We start from the raw sequence: 21,290 nt of genomic DNA on the forward strand, positions 1-21,290 counted from the left end.
CCCCCCCCCCCCAGACATCCTGGGGAACATCATGAAGAACCTGACGGCACGGCGCTCAAGGGCACGGGTGGTGGAGAAGCTGCTGGCAATGGGGTTGGTGGCAGAGCGCAAGGAGCTGCACAAGAAGCGCCGGAGGAAGAGCTGCGGCCCCCAGACGGTACGTGGGTTGGGGGGCCGGGGGGCTCCAATCCAGGGGTGCTGTCCCCCTTCCCCTCCTCTCAAGGCACCCAAGCGTTACGGTCCCTGCAGGGTGAGGCAGATGCTGCAGCGGTGTCAGCCCATAACAGCTCTGCTGAGGACAGCGAGGAGGAGGAAGAGGAGGAGGAGGAGGAGGAGGAAGATGAAGCAGAGGATGACCCCATGGAGGAGCCCTGGGACCCCAAGGAGGGGACGGGGCTGGCCCTGGTGCAGCGCCTGCAGCAGGAAGGTGGGTGGGAGCAAGGGGATGTGACCCCACCGCCCCTCAGGCTTGACCCCCATCCTTTGGGTCAGTGGGGCTGCACTCTGACTCCGCCATCCCCAGGGCTGGAGGGGCCCCTGCGGTGGCTGCAGAACTGCCTGAGGAGGACGGCGAGGGACCGTGAGACGGAAGGTGAGTGGGGCTGGGGGGGCACAGGGCTGGGGATGGGGAAGGGGCCGGGCTGACAGCGCTTCCCCCCCCCCCGGGGTGGCCCTTCCCGGGGCCGTTGGTGCCACTCTCAGAGGAGAACGAAGATGCCATGGAGGACCGGGCCTTCCGTGCTCTGCTGCGGGAGGTGGGGCTGCGGCCCCCTGCCAACGAGCAGGTGATGCCCCTGTCCCCATCTCTGTCCCCATTGCTCCTGGCACAGCCCACAGCATCCCCCCTCTGTCCCCAGGAGTCCTTCTGGCGCATCCCTGCTGCCCTCACCCCACAGCAGCTGCGCCGTGCGGCCGCCTCCGTCACCCCCCCGAGCCCTCAGGGGCCCCCCCAGGAACTGCCAGCAGCACCACAGGAGCCCGCTGGAGGGGAAGGCGTGGGCCGGGGCTCTGGGAGCAGTGTGACGGGTGCAGGAACCTCCCCTGAGCCCCTCTGCCCCACAGCAGAGCCGCTGCCCTCCCCGCTGGGGTCGGACTCAGAGAGGTGAGGCTGGGGTCCCACGTGCTGACCCTACAACACTCACATGAGTGAGGTCCTCGCTCATGGCGGGGTGGGGGCCGTGGCCTCGGGGTTCTCGCGGTGCCCCCATGGGCTCTGCTGACTCTACCAAACCCCCACAGCGAGGAGCCCCTCGCCATCCCCGCACCATCAGGCAGCAAACGGCGGTGGCAGCTCGACAGCGAGGATGAGGATGGTGACGTGGGTGGGTGCAGCCCCTCCCCTGGTTTTGGGGGGTCTTTTCCTCCCTTCTGCCCCTTCCCCTGACCCCATCCGCTCCCATAGAGGCAGAGCTGCTCCCCCTGGGTCCCCCGTCAGGGGAGGATGAGGACCCCCACCCCACGGGCAGAAGAAAACGCATCCGCCGCCTTCTGGAGGAGGAGGAAGAGGAGGAAGATTGAGGTTCCCCTGGACTGCAGTCCCTGCAATTCCCCTGCTCTGCTGTTGGGGCTTTTTGTACAGCTTTATCGGTTTTGGGGGCTCTCTGTGGGTTTTTAAGTTCTTTTTAAAGGCGCGGTGCTTTTCCTTCCCTTGTCCCCGTTTTACCTTTTCACCGGGGTTTGGGTTTAGGGTTTGTTTGTTTGTTTCTGACACTGTTTTACATCGGGAACGGCACCAAATAAATCAATGCACGAAGTCTCTGGGCTGTGCCCGGCGCTGTCGGGGGGGCGGTGCGGGGCTCTGTCCCCGTGTGTCGCAATGGCCGCTGATAGCGGCGGTTATAAAGGGGCCGTGGAGGGGAGGGGGGGCGCAGCGCAGCGACGGAGGTGCGGGGACAGCGGTGACTGCGAGCGGTGGGCGGGGGGCTGGGGGTGGGAGGGGAGGGGTGGGGGTGCAGCTGTGGGCTGACGGCTGCGCCCCCCCTAAACCTCCGCAGGTGCCCCCGAGCCGCCACCATGGGCCGCGCTCTGCTCTTCCTCCTCCTCCTCCTCCTCCTCCAGGGCCGGGGGGAAACCGCGACCACCGCGCCCCCGCGGGGTGACGGAGGGACCGCGACGGTGCGGGGGCTGCTTGCGGAGGTCGCTCCCCCCCTGCAGGCACTGCGGGGTCGGGGGGTTCCGTGCGGGGCGCTGCTCCCCGACGCCCTCCCCGGTTTCTCCCGCATCCCCCTGCTGCCCCGCGCCACGTCCCGCGCCTCGTTGGCGCTGGCGCTGAACGGGGCCGGGTGCGAGGCGGAGGCGGAGGCGGCGGCGCGGGGGCTGTACCGGGAGCTGAGCCCCCCCGCGGCCACCGCCCTCCTGCGGGGTCTGGCGGGGCTACGGGACGTCCCCGCGCACCGCACGCTGCCGCTGCTCTCCAGCCTGGCCCGACTGCGGCGGCGCTGCGCTCTCCCCCGCAACGAGACCCGCACCGGGACGTTCCGGTGCCGTCGGCAGGCGGAGGACGACGCGTGCAGCCCGCCCGGGGAGCGCGAGGCGCACGGGGTGCTCGAGTGGGTGCCGGGCGTCAACGCCGTCTACAACCTGGGCAGCGGCCTCTACTTCGCCTTCCAGGGCTGCGAGCTGCTCGCGTCCGAGCGGGCGCTGCAGGCGGCCGAGGATTTGGGCTACGCGGCGCTGACGGCGCTCACCGGGGGCGGCCCCGTGGCCGTGGGCATCCGGTTCGGGCTGCAGCCCGGCATCAAAGCGGGGGTCCGCGCGCTCTACGGGTACTTCACCGCCGACGGGGAACCCCCGACGGCGCCCAGCGCTCACAGCGGCCCCGTCCTCGTGGTGTGAATAAAGGCGCGTCCCCGCCCGTGTCCCTGTCGATGTCTCTTTCCCGGTCGGTGCGGCCGCGCCGCCCCAGGGCGCGGAGACCTTGGCCCGGGGACGGCCTTGGACGGGGCGCGCGGTGACAGCGCCCGGCGTGGGGACGGCGCCACTCTGCCCCACGGCGCTGCCCCCCGGGCCCTGCCCCGCGCCTCCGACCCTGCGGGCTCATCCCCCAACCCTCCGTCCCCTGCGCTCCCGCTGCCGACCCCCACCCGGCTCCGCCGTCTCCTTCCGCGACCGCCCGCCGGCCCCGCCCCCTTTTGCCCGTGGCCACGCCCACTCGCTTATGACCACGCCCACCAGCGCAGATCCCGTCCCTCTGCCCCGCCCCCGCCGTTGCCCCGCCCCCCGTCGTCATTTCGGGGAAGCGGAGCTGCCCGCAGGAACTCCCGCGTTGCCCGCCCCGAGGGGCGTGGCCTCTCCGCCGAGCTCCGCCAATCACCGCGCAAAGCCGGAAGGGGGCGTGGCCACGGCGCGGGGTGCGGGGACGGGACAGGGACCGAGCCGGGAGTCGGGAGCGGGGAGCCGAGTCCAGGTCCGATACTGGGATCGGGATCAGGGTCGGGGCCGGAGGTGGCCACCCGATGGGCGCTTCTGGGTGGGGCCTTTGGGTGCCGTGCAGCGGCGGGACGGGAGGAGTCTGGGGGGGGGGGGGGGGGGGGGGGGGGGGCACCACCCCCCCGACCCCCCCCCCCCGCGCTCGAGCGGGGGGGGGCGGGGGGGGAGGTGGGCGTGCGGTGTGAGCGGCACCCCTTCCCTCCCCGCCAGCCGGAGGGGTCCCAGCAGCACGCCCTGCCCCCCCGCCCCCCAGCATGGCGCAGTGGCAGGAGGTGCAGCAGTTGCCCCCCACCCACCTGGAGCGCGTTCACCAACTGTACACCAACGCCGCGCTGCCCATGACCGTCCGGCAGAGCCTGGCGGACTGGATCGAGGACCAAGACTGGTACTGGGGGAACCGTGGGGCGGGGGGATACCGTGGGGCCATGGGGGGTCCCCGTGGGGCAGGCACTGAGCGGTCCCGCAGGCAGCAGGCGGCCGAGCCCTTTTCGTCCCACGCGCGGATGCTGTTCCATTCGCTGCTGACGCTGCTGGGGGAGCAGCTGGGCAGCCTGGGGCCGGGGGATGAGGACTTCATGCTGAAGCACAACCTGCGCAAGGCGCGCATCGACCTGCAGGTGGGTGGCTGGGTGGGGGGGGGGACGGGGGGTGGATCTATGGGTGCAATGGGAACTTGATGCGCACTGACAGCCCTCCCCCCCGCGCACCCCACAGGCTGCCTTCGAGGAGCACCCCGAGAACTTTGCCAACCTGGTGGCCAATCTGCTGCAGGAGGAGCGGTGCGTCCTGCGGAGGGCGCAGGCGAAGGGGCAGGTAGGGTGGGTTCCCCCCCCCTGCCGGCAGAGCTGAGCCACCCGGTGCCTGAACCCCCCCTGTCTCATAGGCGGAGACCCCCCCGGCACCCAGCACGGCCCCACAGAGCAGCCAGGAGCAGGAGATCCAGCAGCGCCTGGCTGAATTCCGCACCGCCCTGCAGGTAATTTCTCCCCGGGGTCCCCCAGCCCATGGGGGTGCGCAGACCCTCACTCCCCCCCAATCCCCAGGAAGCTGAGCGTGCATTCCGACACATGGAGGACCTCCAGGACACCTTTGACTTCAGCTATAAGATGTACTACATGCCGGGTAAGGCTGCGCCTCGGGGGGGGAGGCACAGCCAGCGCTCCCTGCACCCCCTAAAGCCCCTCCCCACCGCTGCAGGCCAGGACCACTCCCACGACCCGCAGTACGCGCAGCACATCCAAGCACTCCAGGCCAAGCTGCAGTCCCTGGACCGGCAGCGGCGGGTGAGCAAGGGCAGAGCCGGGCCATGGGGACGGGGGGGGCACAGCTGCGGTGCGCCCCCAGCCAGACCCGGTGTCCCTGCAGGAGGTAGTGGCACAGATTCAGCAGCTGCTGGGGCGCAGCGAGACCCTGCGGGACTTCCTGCAGCAGGAACTGAGCGCGTGGCGTGAGAGGCAGCAGCGCAGCTGCCTGGGAGCCCCCGCTGATACCTGCCTGCTGCAGCTGCAGGGCTGGTAGGGGTGGGCTGGGGGGGCGGGGGGAGGGGGGGGGGGGCCGTGCTCTGCTGACCCCCACCGCCTGCAGGTTCACGGCGCTGGGCGAGGGGCTCTTCCAGCTGCTGCAGCTGCTGCGGGCAGCAGGAGAGCTGCGGCAAAAGGTGACCTACGAGCAGGACCCGCTGCAGTCAGAGCTGCCGCTGCTGGAGAAGCGGCTGCAGGAGCAGCTCACCTGCCTGCTGCAGAGGTGGGGGACGCGGCGCGGGGGGGCTGGGGATGCGATGGAGCTGCTCTGAGACCCCCCCCCGCCCGCAGTGCCTTCGTGGTGGAGCAGCAGCCCTGCATGCCCAACACCCCCAAGCGCCCGCTGGTGCTGCGCACAGCCAACAAGTTCTGCACGCGCGCCCGCCTGCTGGTCCGCCTGCATGACCGCAACCACCGCATGGAGGCCAACATCCACATCGACAGGTCGGGGGCTCCGGGTCCCGCCGCCCCCCGCTGGGGTCCTGGGCCACGCTCGCAGCTGACTCCGTGTTGCCTTTTGCAGGGACCCGCCGAAGACGCGAGGGTGAGAGCTGAGTGCCGGCAATGGCGGCAGGAACGGGACCGCAGGGGGGATTCCTGGTGTCCTCAGAGGAGCATCAGCATCCCCGGGGGGTGTCGGCTGCAGCGGCCCCCATCTGCATCCTCCCTTTGCCCCACAGCTTCCGCAAATTCAACATTCTGACCTCGAGCAGCAAAACCGTCCTGGTTGGGGACAGCCCCCGGGAGGGGCTGGTCTGCGACTTCCAGTACCTCGTATGCGTCCCCCTTCCTGCGCTGGGTCCTCCCCATCTGGGACCCCTGCTTGGGTCCTCTCCATCCCAAGCCCCACCTGACCCCCAGCCCCACTTTGACCTCCCCCACCCCCCCGCAGACGCTGAAGGAACAGAAGGGCGGAGGATCAGGCAAAGGCAGCAGAGGCACCAATGAGGTGGGTGTGGGTTTTGGGGAGGGGGCGCAGGGTGAGCAGTGGGCGACGGTTCCCATCCTGTGCAGGGTCCTCTGGCTGTGACTGAGGAGCTTCACCTCATCACCTTCACGCTGGCGTATGCATACTGCGGGCTGGAGCTGAAGCTGGAGGTGAGTTTTGGGGAGGGATGTGTCTGGGTGTCGGGGCTGCCCGTAATGAACCCCGCTCCCCCCACAGACCTCCACGCTGCCCTTCGTCATCATCTCCAACAACAACCAGCTCTCCAGCGCCTGGGCCTCCGTGCTCTGGTTCAACATGCTGAGCCCCAACCCCAAGGCAAGCAGCCCCCATGCTGTCCCCCCTGCCCCCTCACCCCTGCCTGACCCATCGCCCCACATCCCAGTCCTAGTGTTCCATCCCTGTCTCTGTGTCCTGTGCTGTGTCTGTTCCCATGCTCTGGCCCCTGTGCTGGTCTCACCCCACGCCCTATTCCATTTTCCGTACATCTGTCCCATGTGTTTGTCCTCCTCCCATCCCTGCCTGTCCCCCCATCCATCTCAGTCCCATCCCTTCCTCCGCTGCCATCCCTACAGGACCAGCAGTTCTTCTCCACACCACCCCCAGCCCCGTGGCCCCGGCTGGCGGAGGTGCTGAGCTGGCAGTTCCAGAGCACAGCTGAGCGTGGCCTGAGCCGGGAGCACCTGCACATGTTGGCTGAGAAGCTCTTCGGTACGGCCCCGCATCCCTGAGCCCCCCGGCCCCAGCCCAGCCCCCCTCACTCACCCTATTCTGCGCCCCCCCCAGGCTCAAAGCCATCTCCGGAGAGCGCCTTGCCCTGGACCAAGTTCTCCAAGGTGAGCCGTGCCCATCCCACGTGTCCCCGTCCCTCCTGACTCGTCCCCATCTCACACATCCCCATCCCACATCCTCATGTCCCCATCCTGCAGGACGGTGCTGCAGGTTTCTCCTTCTGGGCCTGGCTGGACGGGATCCTGGCGCTGCTGCACGACCACCTGAAGCAGCTCTGGAAGGATGGGTACGGCCTGGGTGCAGGGGGGTCGGGCTGCGGGGCTGCAGGAGCTGACCGTGCCCCCACCCCCCCCCCCAGGCTCATCCTGGGCTTCGTGAGCCGCAAACAGGAAAAGAAACTGCTGAAGGTGAAGCGGTCGGGGACGTTCCTGATTCGGTTCAGCGAGAGCACGCTGGGGGGGGTCACCTGCACCTGGGTGGAGCACCCTGAGAGCGGTGAGCGCAGCCCCGGACCCCCCCTCGGTCTGACCTCACACCCACCGCTGACCTCCCACCCCCCCCATAGGACCCCCCGCCTTCCGTGCTGTTGTCCCCTACACCGCAGCCGAGCTGGCGTCGCTGGCGCTGCCCGACATCATCCGCGATTACCAGCTGCTGGCAGAGGAGAACATCCCCGAGAACCCGCTGCTCTTCCTCTACCCTGACATCGCCCGTGACGAAGCCTTCGGGCCCTACTACAGCCAACGGCACGAGGGTACGGCGCGTGCAGCACGGCACGGCTTGGGGGGCAGCGCCCACTGCCCCCTTCCAACTGCCCTCCCTGCCCCCAGGGATCCTGACCAAGAAGAAGGAATACCTGAACCAGCGCCTCATCCGCGTATCCTCCAGGTGAGCCCCCCCCCCTCGCCCCCAGCCCCACAGGGATGGACCCCCTCACCCCCCACCCGACCTCCATCCCCCGCTGTGCCCACAGGCAGCCCCACGAGACGTGGCAGACGCAGGAGGAGTTGGTGGTGGCCACGGAGGACCTGGAGACGCTGCAGTTGAAGGGCGGTGGGCAAGAGCCTGTGAGCCCAGGGACGCTGCTGGGGGGGAGCCGGACCCCCGGGACACCTCAGGCCGTGAGCCCGGGGCTGCAGCAGGTGGTGGCCGCAGTCCCGGTGCTGCCATCCTTGCAGCCACTGGGATCAGGGGGTTTGGGGGTGCTGCAGACAGGGATGGGGGACCTGGGGCAGCCCGTTGTGCTGCAGCTGCTGCCGGCGGCGCCCGGGGGGGCAGGGGGTGCTGCCCGTGGAGGGCAACGCCATAGGGCCGCTGCTGGGGAGCGGTGCTGCAGAGCTGCTGTTGGACGACGGCGCCCTGGGGCTGCAGCCGTCGGGGCTGGAGGAGCTGGAAGGGCTGCCGCTGCAGGAGCCGGCGCTGGAGGCTGTGGAGCTGCTGCCCGCCCTGGACGGTGCGTGGATCCGACGGTGGGTGCTGGGGGCCGTGGGGCTGGGGATCAGTCGGCGCTGACCCCCCCCCATCCCACAGACGGCGCCGCGCTCCTGGACTCCAGCGACCCCTTCCTGCCGCAGCCCGAGGACGCGGCCCTGCCCGCCGCCGCTTCCCTCTTCACCGCGGACGGCGATTTCCCACCGCTCCACATCGACGCCAGCGACTTCCAGTGACCCCTCCCGGCCCCTCGTGTAAATAAACCCTTTCCTCCCCATCAGCCCGCGGTGCTGTTAGGGCGGCCCCGGTGCGGCGTTGTAGCAGAGAGCGGCTCCTCGTTGCCCTGCCCTTTATTAGAAACCCATAAATACCCCGTATAAATAGGGAGCGCGGCACATAAATAAGAAATAAATTAAGGGGGGGCGGGGGGTCAGCGGGCGCTGGCGCTGTGGGTGAAGACGCGGCTCATGACGGCGGTGAAGGAGCGGAGCCGCTCCAGCGTGTCGTGCTGCAGCAGCGGCCGGGCCCAGGGGTCTGCGTGGGGGGGCGTGGGGGCCTGGCAGGAACGGATGGGGACCTGCAGGGAGAGAGGGGTCAGGGGGCTCTGGGTCGGGGTTGATGTTAAGGTCGGGGTCGGGGTCGGGGTCAGCTCACCTGCACGCGGCCCAGCAGCTCCTCCAGCACCGCCTTCAGCTCTGGCTGCGGGCGTGCGGCGAAGATGTCGGAGCCCAGCATGGCCTGGTAGTGCTGCAACCCCTGCAGGATCCGCTGCAGGCAGAGCTGGGGGTTGGGGTGGGGGGGAGGCTGTGAAGATGCTGGGCTTCTGAGCACGTCCCCAAAGCGACCCCCAGGGAACTTGTGGACCCCAACAGCCCCGAGACCCCCAGCTTGTCCTGGTGCCCTGACCCCCAGGTTACCCTGACATCTCCAACCACATCGCTTGGGTGCTTCCGAGATGCCCCCAGGAACATCTCCAGCATCACTGCTCCCCCCCCTCCCTCCCCCAGTACTCTCTTAGTGCTTCTGGGGCCCCCAGCACCCCTGAGACCCCCTAGGACCCTTCAGACATTGCAATGCACCCCAGAGCATCCACGCACCCCACAAGACCCCCTGGGCTTTGGCTACAAGGATACCCCTGGCCCCCCCCCCCCACCCCTTTTTTTTTTTTTTTTTTTTTTTTTTGTTTGTGTCCAGCGTGGAGGGGTCACAGGCATCACTGCAGCGGATGCGGGGGGCACAGTCCCCCTCAGAGTCCTCCTCTCCACCCAGACGGACCGCATCCTGACAGCAGGGTTAACAGGGTCCCCATAGCACCTTGGCTCTCCCCAGGCAGCCAGAGCATCGCAGTACCCCCAGATCCTCTGTGCCCCATAGCTCCGGTTCCAGGAGCATCCCCGGTTCTCTCGGGTCCCTGAGCGTTTCCAGTTCCCTGAGTATCCCCAGTTCCTGGAGCAGCCCCGGTTCGCCGAGTGCCCCCTGTTCTCCCCATTCCTGTAGCATCCCTCGTCTCCCCGTCTCCCCGCCCCTCCAAACTCCGTCCCGGCTCTCACCAGCGCCCGGTGCGACTCCTTCATCGTCCCCAACAGCCGCGACAGCCGCTGGGAGAGGTCCCTGCAGGCGGCCCAGTCGGTGCTCGGAGCCGGGAACGGGACCGCGGGCGGCAGCAGCATCGCCGGCAGGCAGAGTGCGAGCAGGAGGCGGCGGAGCGGGGCCATGGCCGAGCGGGTCCGATCGGGTCAGTGCGGCCACCGGCGGATCCATCGGCTTTTATGGGGCGGCGGCAGGTGGGGAATCCCCGGGGCAGGTGGCACCCGCCCCCCGTTACTGCGAAATCGCCGCCTCCCCCGAAAGCAGAACCGATACCGGGCCGGGGTCCCCGGGCTGCGCCCCGCCGCGCCCGCTCCGGCTCCGCGCCCCGACGGGACGGGCAGGAAAACCCGGGGCAGTTCCTGGTGGCTCCACGCCCGGCGGCCGCGCGGACGGAGCCGAACACACCTGAGCCCGCACCGCACCGCATCGCTCCGCTCGGATCCGCTCCCGGGACGCGGTGGGACGGGACGGGCGCGGTTCCGCACACTGCAGGGCGGGCCGGGGCGGGCCGGCAGGTGTCCCGCAGTGCTTCCCCGATGTCCCCACGTCCCCGCTCCGTATGCCCGGTACCCACAGGGGAAACTGCTGCGGCGGTCCCGGTGCTGCCCCGCTCGCCGCTGCCTCGGGACACCCGGCTGCTCCCCCCCAGCCCCCGTTTTCCCCGCGTTGCCCGCGGCTCCGCAATCGCGGCGGCCCCGACAGGGCGGCTCCTGCGCTTCCCGGTCCCCGCCCGGAGGGGCTGCCCCCGGCCTTCCCCAGACACGGCCCCCCTCGACGGGCTGCGTCCTCGCCGCGTACCGACCCCGGGGCTCAGCGGCTGCCTGACCCTCGGTCCCACCGGGACCCCCACAGGGGGCGCCGTGTCCTGAGCTCCGGTTCGGGGATGGGGTCTGTGATCCCGCTCTCCACCGCCCTCCGGTTCCCCACTGCTGAGCTCCACGGGAGCGTCCCCGTCCCCGCGGGGCTCCGGGGGGCGAGGAAAGCGTTGCGGCACCGCTGAGCGTGAGGAGGGCTTCGCGGTCACGGACCGGGGATACCGGGAGAGGACAGTGTTGGACACGGCGAGACAGTGTGTCAGCGGGGACAGTGCAGGGGGCCTCCGGGGGGCCGTGGCACATGGAACATTCGGGGCTCCGTGGGGGGTCCCGGAGCCCCCGGCCTGGCCGCGGTGCCGGGTGGGAACACAGCGCTGCCCGGACCACCGCTCCCGCATCGCGAAACGCCATCCACGGTTTTCTGGCCCCTCCGTCGCACCGTCCGGCACGAACGCTTTGTCCCGCCTCTCTCAGGCGTTGATTGGCCAGCGCACGAGACTCCGCGCTGCCATTGGCTCGCCGGCCCCGAGATCGGGCCGACTTCCGGTCCGGACGGCGGGGGGTGCGGTTGCCATAGCGACGTGAGGAGGGGCGCGGCGGGACGGGCCGGGTCGCTCCCGGCGGGCTCCGCCCGGGGCCGTTCGGTAACGGCAGCGTTCGGCGCTCCACGTGACGGCCGCCGCCGCCGCTCCCGCCGTGCGCGGCAGCGTGGGATCCTTGGCCGGAGCGCGGGGGGTTGTGGGTAACGCTCCCGGTTGGGAGCTCCGCGGAAAGCGCCGGGCCCGCCGTGCTGGGCCGGCCCTAACCGGGCGCGCCTCGCAGCCAACGGCCGCGGGTCTGCGGGAGCCGATACCGCCCGCCCGCCCCGCGCCGGCCGCAGAGATAAGGGGCAGGTGCGGGGTTGGCGCGGCCCTGGGGGTGGAGGTGCAGGGCGGCCGCGCCCGCGGCTGTGGGGCCCCGGGAGAGGGGCGGGGGTCCGCCTTCCTACGGGCGCGGGGCAGCGGGCTCCGTCCTCGCGGCCGTGGCGCGGCGCTGAGCGCATCCGTGGGAGGGACTTTACGGTGCTGCCGCGGCGCCGCCCGTGAGCGCGGCCCGGAGAGGCGCGCCTTCTGCTCGGCGGAGATTCCAGCGCCTTTCCGTCGGCCCTACAGTCAGCGGCCCCGCGCGGTGTTTCTAAGAATCGCGGCCCTTGGTGTTTCTGACTGACCAACTTAGTTCCTTTTCTGTTCCGAAGGGAGACGTTGGTTTTCACCATGAATTTTGAAGGTCTCGACCCCTCCCTTGCTGAGTATGCTCCCACGCTGCACCCGGCGCTGGATCCCGTCCTGGACCCCCACCTCAACCCCAGCCTGCTGCAGAACGTGGAGCTGGACCCCGAGGGGGTGCCCTTAGAGGGCATTGCTGTGCCTGAGTCTGTGCACATCGTGGAGGGCATGTATAGCGAGCTGCACACCGCCGTCTCCGAAGTGGGCGTGCCCGTCTCCGTCTCCCATTTCGACCTCCATGAAGAAATGCTGTGGGTTGGGAATCATGGGGTAGGTGGCCCGAGGCGGCTGCAGCCCCAGACGTGTGTGCTCCAACCTGCTGGAGGCAGACTGGTGGTGAATGGAGCGCTGGCGTGGAGAGGGGCCTGAGCTGGAAATTCCGGCTTGTAACTGGGAATTGAGCCACGTAGATGCAGAGAGCTGGAAGTGGGTGACGTGTCCCGGAGCATGGGAAATGCTCGGCCTTGTTTGTCTGCCAAAGAGCCGCCAGGTGCTGCAGCCCTGACCTCTTGGGCTGGGGGAGCTTTTGGTTCTTTACTCACATCTGCCAAAAAAAGGAAAGTCTGAACAACCTCTCGTGGTTTTGTTGAGACAGAAGGGCAGGAATCCCTTCTCTAAGTGGCAGCAGGGCAGCCTGCTTCGACCCGACTGTTACGGAGTAGAGCAGTGCTTGCCTGTGTTGTCCCCAGGGTCTTGATGATCCTGTCCTGCTGCTTTTAGGGCCACGCCACCTCGTTCTTTGGCCCAACGCTGGAGCGTTACTCCTCCTTCCAAGTGAACAGCAGCGACGACATCCGGCAGATCCAGAGCCTGGAGAGCGGGGTCCTTTTCCTGACCAAAACCAACCTGAAGTGCATGTCACGAGGAGGCCTCATCATATTTGACTACCTGTGAGTGCTTTGCCCTGGCAGCTGAGAACGAGGGAACGGCAACAGTGCGTTTGTGGAGGAGTTCTCCGCTCCCTTCCTGCAGCGTAAAAGCTCAGCCTGGGAGGAGAACGAGGGCAGGATGGCAGATGCCTTCCCTGCTGTGTCCCGGAGCTCAGTGGGAGTGCAGAGGCTGTGCTTTCTCCTCCGCAGCATGGATGAGGCCGAGGACATGCACAGCCTCCTGCTGACGGACAGCAGCACTCTGCTGGTCGGCGGGCTGCAGAACCACGTGATCGAGATCGACCTCAACACCGTGCAGGAGACGCAGAAGGTACCGCCGGTGCCCGGCCCCGCGCCGCCTCCCGCGCTTTGCCTGCTGCTCACCTGCTGCTCTGTGCTTCCCAGTACACCGTGGAGGTGCCTGGCATCACCATCATGAGGCAGTCCAACCGCTTCTTCTTCTGCGGACACACCTCGGGCAAGGTGACGGCGCCGCGCCATCGGCCTCCTGACGCCCGGCTTCCCCAGGGTGCCCTGGGATCGGTTTCCCAGAGCTCACAGGGCTCCCCTTCGTACCCCTGCTTTACCTCCCAGGTCTCCTTGAGGGATCTGCGCACGTTTGTGGTGGAACACGAGTTTGATGCCTACTCGGGCAGCTTATCTGACTTCGACGTCCACGGGAACCTGCTGGTGACCTGCGGCTTCTCCAGCCGGATGAACGGCCTGGCCTGCGACCGCTTCCTGAAGGTGTACGACCTGCGCATGATGAGAGCCACCACCCCTCTGCAGGTCCACATCGACCCCTTCTTCCTGCGCTTCATCCCCACCTACACCTCCCGCCTGGCCATCATCTCCCAGACAGGTGGGGAAGCCGCTTTGCCCTGGACGGGGCTGTGGGGCGCTCGCTCTGCGCCCAGCCGGCGAGGGCCGTGCTGGGGGGGCGGCGTGCCGCTCTGCTCTCCTGCTCCCTGACGCCGCCTCGCCCCGCGCTTCCCTCCTGCAGGTCAGTGCCAGTTCTGCGAGCCCACCGGCCTGGCCAACCCGGCCGACATCTTCCACGTGAACACCGTGGGGCCTCTCATCATGACCTTCGACGTCTCGGCCAGCAAGCAGGCCCTGGCGTTTGGTGACTCTGAGGGCTGCGTGCACCTCTGGGCCGATTCCCCGGAGGTCACCTTCAACACCTACTCCCGGGAGACTGACTTTGCTCTGCCCTGCATCGTCGACACGCTGCCGCACCTGGACTGGAACCAGGACCTCGTGCCGCTCTCGCTCATCCCTGTGCCGCTGACCAGCGAGAGCCTGCTGTCAGACTGGCCTGCTGCCAACTCTGCCCCGGCGCCCCGGTAATCGGCAAGGCTGCCCCGGTGTGGACAAAACCCCCCCCTGCTCAGGGCTGGGGGCGGCCGGCGTTGTGCTGGGCCGGCGTTTTATCGTGGCTGAAAAGGAACGCTGAGTTTCTGGGGGGAATGGTTGGATGAGAGGAGCCCCTGTGGCCCACTGGTGGTGTTTGGGCACATCAGCACTGCGTTAAGCGGCGCCGCCAGGCAGGACGGCCTCTGAGTCTCGGTGTTTTGTAGGCGAGCTCCTCCAGTAGATCCCGAGATTCTGCGCACCATGAAGAAAGTGGGGTTCATCGGCTACGCCCCAAACCCCAGGACCAAACTGCGCAACCAGGTACGAGCTCTGAGCAGGGCGCTGCGCCCGGGGCTGCTGGCACCTCGCTCTGTGGCAGGGAAGCTCTGAGCTGTTTGCTCTGCAGGTTTGTGGACGTGCCGTGTCCCTGCCCTCGGGAAAGCACTGCTGCGTTTCGCCCCTGCCCGCAGCACCGCTGTAGTTTCCCCACAGTGATAAGTCCCTCGTAAGAAGGAAGGTGTGGAGGACTCGTGCAGGTTAAGGGAGGGCCCCGCTCCTTTCTGGTTTATTCATTTGCTCATTTGGGGAGGCAGGAAAGCCCGGGAGCTGCTTGTTTCGGTTCGCGGTGCTTCACCTCAGGATTCAGCTGCTCTTCCCTTCTCCTCTCCCTCCCAGATCCCCTATCGGTTAAAAGAGGCAGACAATGAGTTTGACAGCTTCAGCCAAGTTCCCGAGTCCCCGATTGGACGGGAGGAGGAGCCTCACCTCTACATGGTGGCCAAGAAGTACAGGAAGGTAACCTTTGAAGGACCCTCGTGGGCTCAAGCACCAGCTTACGTCTCCGTGGGGAGACCTGGACGTTTTGTGGATGCCCTGTGGCGCGGGAGCGCGTCTGTTTGACACGCTGCATCTCTCCCCAGGTCACAATCAAATACTCCAAACTGGGGCTGGAAGATTTTGATTTCAAGCATTATAACAAGACTCTGTTTGCAGGCCTGGAGCCCCACATCCCCAACGCCTACTGCAACTGCATGATCCAGGTGGGAGGTGCCCAGCCCCGCCGGGGCCGTTGCAGCCACAGGGCCGCTCCTGATGCCTCTGTCTCTGCTAGGTGCTGTATTTCTTGGAGCCCGTCCGCTGCCTGGTCCAGAACCACCTGTGCCAGAAGGAGTTCTGCCTGGGCTGTGAGCTGGGTCTGCTCTTCCACATGCTGGATCTGTCCCGAGGAGACCCCTGCCAGGTCAGTGGCAAGCCCAGACGATGTGAGGCAAGAGTAATGTGGGCAAGAGATCACGGAGGAGCAGGGTGGTGGTGCGTCCTGAGGAGGTGGCATCAGACAGATGGAAACTCCTGTCATTTGATGGCTGACTTACCACTCTTGCTCCATCCCCAGGGAAGCAACTTCTTGCGGGCTTTCCGTACCATCCCGGAGGCTTCAGCTCTGGGGCTGATCCTGGCTGACTCAGACGAAGCCACAGGGAAAGTGAACCTGGGCCGGCTGATTCAGAGCTGGAACCGTTTCATCCTTACCCAGCTGCACCAGGAGACCCAGGAGCAGGAGGGACCACAGGCGTATCGGGGGGCGGGCAGCAGGTAACTCCCCGACCTGAGGGAAGGGCACGGAGAAGTGGGTCAGGAGAGGGTCTGGCTCCCAGAGGCCCCATCTGTCCCACAGGCAGGGGTCTGCATGGGAACGTGCGTGTCTGCAGCCGTCCCTGCAGTGGGATTTGAACCTCTGTCGACTCTGGGCCCACTCCTGCGTGCGGAGATACGTGGGTCCCCAGAGCGTGGGCTGCTGCACCGCCCGTCCCTGCTCAGCAGGCGTTTTTGGGGTCCCGCTAAACCAGGTGCTCCTTTTTCTCCCCTTTCCAGCACCTTTGGGTCCTCGGGGGATTCGGTTATCGGGCAGCTGTTCAGCTGTGAGGTGGAGAACTGCAGCATGTGCCGCTGTGGGAAGGAAACCGTCCGCGTGTCCTCCACGCTGCTCTTCACCCTCTCCTACCCCGAGAGCGCTGGTAACAGGCGGGGCGGCAGGGCTTGCAGGTTTCACCCCGCTGCCTTTCCCTTGGGCAGGGCAGCTGAGCGGGAGGGTTTGTGATCTGTGCGGATGAGCCGTGGTTCTCTGGTTGGTTTTTTTGACACCTGAGGAACTCCTGCAGCCGTCTGTCCTGGGCTGCAGGCCCAGCAGTCGAGCTCTGGGATGCGGGAAGGCAGATCTGGGGGTTGACCTTCTCCCTGGTGGTTGTGAGGGAAACCCCAGAGGTCTGGCTGAGCTCAGTCAGTAAAGATGTGTGTGTTGGAAGGTGACGTTGTCCTTTCTCCCTTCAGAAAAACCAGTCAAAGACTACGAGTTTGCCCAGATTCTAAAGAGAAGCATCTGCTTGGAGCAGAACACGCAGGCTTGGTGTGAGAACTGCGAGAAGTACCAGCCCACGGTGAGCCAGAGGGGGAGCTGCAGGCTGGGGCTTGGAGCGAGGCGTGAGTGCTTCAGGCTGAGCAGGGGCAGCTTCTGCATGGGTCGGCAGGGAACCTGAGTGGATGCAGCGGGTTTGGTTCCTCACCTGGTCTGTGAGCCGGTGTGGGGCAGGGTATCCATGGCCTGGTGGGGCTGGAATGCGAGTCATGCGGGTCCATCTGAAGCCCCTGGGGCAGGGGAAGCCCCTAGGAGCCAAGCACGCCTGTTCTGATGCAGCCTCTGAGGCTCTGGGGCTGTGGGAGTCTGCTTCCTGCCCCAGTTTCCCTTACAGTACGCCCCGTGCCCATCAGGCAGCGTGGGGGCAAAGACTGGAAGAGGGGAAAGGATGGCGCGTGCTGCATCCGGCTGCCAGCCTTTCCTGCGGCTCTTGGAGTTGCCCTCCTCCCATCTCCCGCTCTTTCCCCAGGTCCAGACTAGGAATATCCGCTGCCTGCCAGATGTCCTGGTCATTAACTGTGAGGTGAACAGCTCCAAGGAAGCAGATTTCTGGAAGACGCAGGCTGAGGTGGGGGAGACACTTTGGGGCAGAAGCAGGCTTGTCCTCCCTGGCACACGGGGTTTCCATTCTTCGGAAGCGTTTTGGCTGTGATCTTGCTGTTCCTAACAGTCTCTTGCTCTCCACCCAAGCATCACCATACTTTGTCTGCAGAGGACTTGGTGTTTGGTCATGCACGCAGCATGAGCTGTGCATTTGGAGTTGGAAAAGACGAGATCTGCTGCCGTGACAAAGCTGACAGGACTTCAGTAGAGTCACGCTTTCATTCCCCCAACCCCTAGGACCTAGGAGCAACGAGGCAGTGCCTGCTTCCCCAAGTACACGCAGCAGAGCTGGTGGACGGCTGGGTTTCCCTTGCTGTCTTTTTCCCTGTCACTGACTTTGCAGTCTCTGTCTTTTCCTTGCTGCTGGCCTGGTTGTCACCCACGTGTTCCCGAGCCCTGCCTGTCGCTCCGTGCTGACGCTTCCCTGTGTTTCGTTGTCAGTATGCCTTTCAGAGAGCCCTGATGAAGAGAGGAGGCTTTGAGATCACCAAAGGCAAAGAGATCTCTCTTGGGGATTGGTAGGTGACTGTTCCTGGGGTGGCAGCGATGCCTTCTGGATTGCTCCAGAATTCAGGGCCATTTCTCATTTAGTAATCATTCCACAACCTACCTGCCTTGCTTCTTGTGGACCCTAAACTGGAGCAGTCTCTCTGCTGCTAAGACTGACCCCGTGCAGGCGCTCAGATACCCTCGTAATCCACAAGGGTTGTTCGTGTCCCCTTGTGACCCTCTTTCGAGCCCTCACTCTCCACTGTCCATCCCTTTTCAGGCTGACAAAAGACTCAGGGCTACGTATCAGCCCTTCTTGGTTGACCTCGGCCTCCCCGGGGCTCTGATCTAGGCAGATGCACAGGAAGGTTTATAAAGGAATGGGTGGGTGGTGGCCCGGGTCCTGCTGCAGGGAATCTGACCGCGGCCGCATCTCATGAGTGCCTCCAGCTCTGCCTTCTGCGATTCTCCTTGCAGGAAGGAACTGGGAAACCCCGAGGTGGGGCACTCGTATCCCTCAGTGGAGGAACTGAAGAACATTTGGATCCCGCACGCCATCAAGATGAGGCTGACCAAGAATAAGGAGCTGGACGTGTGCAACTGGAGCGAAAGCGATGAGGTAAAGGCTGACGACAGCCCTGTGGGACGGCGGGAACAGAGCGGCTGTAGGGCCGCTTCCTGTCGAGGGATGGGGCGAGAGAGAAAGGGGCCGTCTGGGAGGTGCCTCGAGTTGAGCCCAGCCTGGACAACCCTGCGTGTGTGAGCTCTGGGGTTTGGGATGGGGTTTGGGAAGCGCCAGAAGGCAGGTGAGACTCAGACGTTTTCCTCTGCTGTTCCTCCCCCAGCTGAGTCCGTCCGATGACCCCGAGTCGGTTTACGTCTACGATCTCATGGCCACAGTTGTCCACATCCTGGATTCCCGCACGGGGGGCAGCCTGGTGGGTCACATCAAAGTGGGAGAGACCTACCACCAAAGGAAGGAGGTGAGGTGCTCTCGGGCCTGGGGCGCTCCTGCCTCCCCAGGAGTCGGTGCTCAGAGGTTCAGGAGCTGGGCTGTCTAACGGAACCGTTCCCAGCGCTCTTGCTCTCTCACTGAAGTCTGAGTGGGACTTAGTGGATGCGGCAGGCAGCCTTCAGCAGGTGGCTGCTGCTCAGGCACCCTATGGGGAGGAAAGGGCTGAAGAGGGACTCTTCCCACTCTTCTGGGGCTGGTTCCTCCTGGGTCGCGGGCGCATTGCCAGCCTGCACTTGTGGTTCCAGGTAGGGGCTGTGACTTCATCTCCCTTCCAGAGGAAGCGGGGCTGGTCTGGGCAGCGCTCTTGTTTGGTGGAGATGCTCAAACCAGGAGTTCCCAGAGTGTGTCAAGACCGCATCCCTGCCTGTGTTTGTTGCATCTCGGTGGAGTGCCCGTCCAGCCCCAGAGCTTCTGTGCACTTGTCACCACCCAGGCCAGCAGGGATTTCCCCACAGTGTCCCAGGAAGGAAGGGAGTTCCCACTTGGTCACACCCCTCTCCAGCAGCTGGTAGAGGAGTCGCTGCGTTTGCCTGGGGGGCTGTAATGCCTGTGCCTCTCTCCACAGGGAGTCACACACCAGCAGTGGTATCTCTTCAACGACTTCCTCATTGAGCCTGTGGATAAGGCAAGCGCCCCCGGCTGCTGGCGAGGGAGCCCAGCCGCTCCTCCCCTGGTGCTGAGCCGCGGGGTTTGGGGATTGCTGCTGCAGGGGGGGCTCTGCCACGTCCCTGTCCCTCCTCCCTGCAGTGCGAGGCGGTGCAGTTTGACATGAGCTGGAAGGTGCCGGCCATCCTGTACTACGCCCGGAGGAACCTCAACTCCAAGTACAACCTTGTCAGTGAGTGTCTGAGCGGAGCTGGCTGTGGGGGGCAAGCTGTGTGCTCCCAGCTGATCCCCCTTCCCTTCTCCTGCAGTCAAGAACCCAATTGAAGCCAGCGTGCTACTGGCAGAGGCCTCTCTGGCTCGCAAGCAGCGCAAGTGCCATGCCACCTTCATCCCCCTCATGCTGAGTGAGATGCCACAGGCGGGCGACCTGGTGGGGCTGGATGCCGAGTTTGTCACGCTGAATGAGGTCGGGCAGCGGGGCACAGGGCTGTGACTGGGCCAGGTGACGCGGGGCTGCAGGAGCTCTCTGTCCCTGAGCTCCCTCTGGTCTGTTGCAGGAGGAGGCTGAGCTGCGCAGTGATGGCACCAAATCTACCATCAAGCCCAGCCAGATGTCGGTGGCCAGGATCACGTGCGTGCGGGGTCAGGGTCCTAACGAGGGCGTCCCCTTCATTGATGACTACATCTCCACCCAAGAGCAGGTACGGTGCCCCCGGTGGCTTTGTGCAGGGGCGGCACCGCCTCTCCTGCTGCTCCCTGGAGGCATTACCTGGGACAATGGCAGCACCCGCCCTGGGACACCGGGAGGAGCAGAGGGGGTACAGATCCTGTGGGTGCCCCTGCCTGCCCCAGCCCGGCACCCTGTGCTCTGTCAGCGCAGGTGGTGGATTACCTGACGCAGTACTCGGGGATCAAGCCCGGAGACTTGGATGCCAAGATCTCCTCGAAGCACCTCACCACTCTCAAATCCACCTACCTGAAGCTGCGCTTCCTCATCGACGTGGGTGTCAAGTTTGTGGGCCATGGGCTGCAGAAGGATTTCCGTGTCATCAACCTCATGGTGAGAGCACTGAGCCCCATCCCTGGAGCCCCACGATGTCCTGGGGGGCGGGGGGGGGCCCGTAGCAACCCCTGCACGTGGAACTGTGCGCCAGCAGCAGCAGCCTCTGCCTTCCAGGTGCCCAAGGACCAGGTGATCGACACCGTGTACCTGTTCCACATCCCAAGGAAGAGAATGATTTCCCTGCGCTTCCTCGCCTGGTACTTCCTGGGTCAGTGGCTGCATCCTGCGCTCCGGGGGGCTGCTGAGCACGGCTTCCCCGGGCTTCTCTCCCCCTGGGACCACGTGGGGAGCCCCGCACTGAGCCGGGCTTCCCCTGCAGACCTGAAGATCCAAGGTGAGACCCACGACAGCATTGAGGATGCGCGCACGGCTCTGCAGCTGTACCGCAAATACCTGGAGCTGAGCCAGGGGGGCAGCGAGCCGGACGACTTCCGCAAGGTGCTGAAGGCCCTCTATGAGAAGGGCCGCAAGCTGGACTGGAAGGTGCCCGAGCCCGACAGCCAGAGCAGCCCCAAGCGTAAGCGCCGGGACCCCGACCCCCTGCCCCCCACCCTGCCCGCCCTGACTCCACTTCATCTCCGCAGATGGGGCCGTGTTTCCGCCCGTGCTGGCGCTGTGATGGGGACGAAGAGCGTTGGCACTGGAACCAGCAGCGGGGCCGGGGCTGCCCAGGGCTCAGCGCTGCCTCCGAGCACGCGGCCCCGCACTCCCCGCCGGTACCGGGAGGGGCCGCTCGTGCCGGCAGTACGGCGGCACGGCCCGTGTTCTCCGCCCGCCGGTTCGGGCGCAGCCATAAAGCCGCCTCGGAGCTCGCCTCGCGCCGCCCTTCTTTTGCCGCGGGACCGGGGACCGGAGCGCGGGGGGGCGGGGCTACAGAGAGGCGGCGGGGACATGAAAACAAGGCGGGAGTGGCTACACGCAGGAAAAGGGGCGGAGTCGCCACAGCCCCCGCCCCCTGGGGCCGACCGCCACGCGGGCCGGGTCCTGCCGGCTCCGGGCCTTTCTCCGCCGGGGGGTGGCCGAGGCGCTGCCTGCGCGCGGGGCGGCCCGGCCGAGCTCCGAGGAGCGGCCTCGACCCCACGGCAACCGCCGCCGCCCCGGCAGCCTCCATCGCCGCCCTCCCGGAGGGGCCGTTCTCCGCCGTAGAG

The 21,290-nt window shown here is 66.4% G+C and overlaps 5 protein-coding genes across 6 annotated transcripts in view; 4 read left to right on the top strand and 1 right to left on the bottom strand.

The window, feature by feature from the left end:
• Nucleotides 1-1,756, top strand: part of TIMELESS (timeless circadian regulator) — a 6,393-nt gene extending 4,637 nt beyond the window's left edge. Inside the window, 7 exon segments of the mRNA XM_042809212.1 lie at nt 15-157; nt 250-427; nt 524-592; nt 649-785; nt 858-1,102; nt 1,240-1,322; nt 1,403-1,756. Coding sequence (XP_042665146.1) covers nt 15-157; nt 250-427; nt 524-592; nt 649-785; nt 858-1,102; nt 1,240-1,322; nt 1,403-1,518 — 971 coding nt within the window. The 3' untranslated portion in view covers nt 1,519-1,756.
• Nucleotides 1,757-1,806: 50 nt separating this feature from the next.
• APOF (apolipoprotein F) lies at nt 1,807-2,860 on the top strand. The gene is made up of 2 exons (XM_042809219.1): nt 1,807-1,911; nt 1,995-2,860. The coding sequence occupies exons 1-2, from the start codon at nt 1,817-1,819 to the stop codon at nt 2,833-2,835; spliced, it is 936 nt and encodes a 311-aa protein (XP_042665153.1). The 5' UTR covers nt 1,807-1,816; the 3' UTR covers nt 2,836-2,860.
• Nucleotides 2,861-3,347: 487 nt separating this feature from the next.
• STAT2 (signal transducer and activator of transcription 2) lies at nt 3,348-8,380 on the top strand. The gene is given in 24 exon segments (XM_042809213.1): nt 3,348-3,406; nt 3,683-3,814; nt 3,896-4,046; nt 4,144-4,242; nt 4,313-4,405; nt 4,473-4,551; nt 4,627-4,712; nt 4,795-4,943; nt 5,014-5,172; nt 5,241-5,393; nt 5,473-5,493; nt 5,630-5,723; nt 5,842-5,898; nt 5,964-6,047; nt 6,115-6,213; nt 6,471-6,606; nt 6,682-6,731; nt 6,825-6,913; nt 6,986-7,122; nt 7,193-7,381; nt 7,458-7,515; nt 7,601-7,892; nt 7,894-8,080; nt 8,158-8,380. Coding segments are annotated over 23 exon segments (2,730 nt in total). The 5' UTR covers nt 3,348-3,406; nt 3,683; the 3' UTR covers nt 8,295-8,380.
• Nucleotides 8,381-8,488: 108 nt separating this feature from the next.
• IL23A (interleukin 23 subunit alpha) lies at nt 8,489-9,773 on the bottom strand. The gene is made up of 4 exons (XM_042809218.1): nt 9,609-9,773; nt 9,240-9,339; nt 8,713-8,843; nt 8,489-8,635 (listed from the first exon to the last, which is right to left on the bottom strand). Exons 1-4 carry the CDS (start codon nt 9,771-9,773, stop codon nt 8,489-8,491), a joined length of 543 nt encoding a protein of 180 aa, XP_042665152.1.
• A 1,277-nt stretch (nt 9,774-11,050) lies between these two features.
• PAN2 (poly(A) specific ribonuclease subunit PAN2) lies at nt 11,051-20,835 on the top strand. 2 transcript variants are annotated; one of them, XM_042809216.1, is made up of 26 exons: nt 11,051-11,107; nt 11,698-11,998; nt 12,449-12,618; nt 12,808-12,928; nt 13,003-13,080; nt 13,192-13,459; nt 13,601-13,943; nt 14,178-14,274; nt 14,629-14,748; nt 14,874-14,993; nt 15,065-15,193; nt 15,347-15,546; nt 15,826-15,968; nt 16,282-16,388; nt 16,836-16,934; nt 17,411-17,487; nt 17,936-18,077; nt 18,304-18,441; nt 19,039-19,098; nt 19,221-19,311; nt 19,388-19,545; nt 19,637-19,780; nt 19,960-20,139; nt 20,257-20,350; nt 20,462-20,659; nt 20,727-20,835. In XM_042809216.1, the coding sequence occupies exons 2-26, from the start codon at nt 11,717-11,719 to the stop codon at nt 20,759-20,761; spliced, it is 3,594 nt and encodes a 1,197-aa protein (XP_042665150.1). In that variant the 5' UTR covers nt 11,051-11,107; nt 11,698-11,716; the 3' UTR covers nt 20,762-20,835. The 2 variants fall into 2 exon arrangements, with proteins under 2 accessions (XP_042665150.1, XP_042665148.1); XM_042809214.1 differs by lacking the exon at nt 11,051-11,107 and adding an exon at nt 11,285-11,356.
• The last annotated feature ends 455 nt before the right edge of the window (nt 20,836-21,290 follow it).

This window comes from Centrocercus urophasianus, unplaced genomic scaffold (genome assembly GCF_019232065.1).
Source record: "Centrocercus urophasianus isolate 14NV4802_14NV808 unplaced genomic scaffold, USGS_Curo_1.0 seq_1118, whole genome shotgun sequence".
Taxonomy (NCBI): Eukaryota; Metazoa; Chordata; class Aves; order Galliformes; family Phasianidae; genus Centrocercus; species Centrocercus urophasianus.

What these genes read in the sequence shown, in the direction of transcription:
- APOF (XM_042809219.1), top strand. Translation starts at nt 1,817, where the DNA reads ATGGCCGCTGATAGCGGCGGTTATAAAGGGGCCGTGGAGGGGAGGGGG. An exon ending in GACAGCGGTGACTGCGAGCG is followed by an intron (nt 1,912 to 1,994) that starts GTGGGCGGGGGG and finishes AAACCTCCGCAG; the next exon opens with GTGCCCCCGAGCCGCCACCA.
- IL23A (XM_042809218.1), bottom strand. Translation starts at nt 9,773, where the DNA reads ATGGCCCCGCTCCGCCGCCTCCTGCTCGCACTCTGCCTGCCGGCGATG. An exon ending in CTCCACGCTGGACACAAACA is followed by an intron (nt 8,844 to 9,239) that starts AAAAAAAAAAAA and finishes CCCACCCCAACC; the next exon opens with CCCAGCTCTGCCTGCAGCGG. An exon ending in AGCTGCTGGGCCGCGTGCAG is followed by an intron (nt 8,636 to 8,712) that starts GTGAGCTGACCC and finishes CTCTCCCTGCAG; the next exon opens with GTCCCCATCCGTTCCTGCCA.
- PAN2 (XM_042809216.1), top strand. Translation starts at nt 11,717, where the DNA reads ATGAATTTTGAAGGTCTCGACCCCTCCCTTGCTGAGTATGCTCCCACG. An exon ending in GAGATCTCTCTTGGGGATTG is followed by an intron (nt 17,488 to 17,935) that starts GTAGGTGACTGT and finishes TTCTCCTTGCAG; the next exon opens with GAAGGAACTGGGAAACCCCG. An exon ending in AGTTTGTCACGCTGAATGAG is followed by an intron (nt 19,546 to 19,636) that starts GTCGGGCAGCGG and finishes GGTCTGTTGCAG; the next exon opens with GAGGAGGCTGAGCTGCGCAG.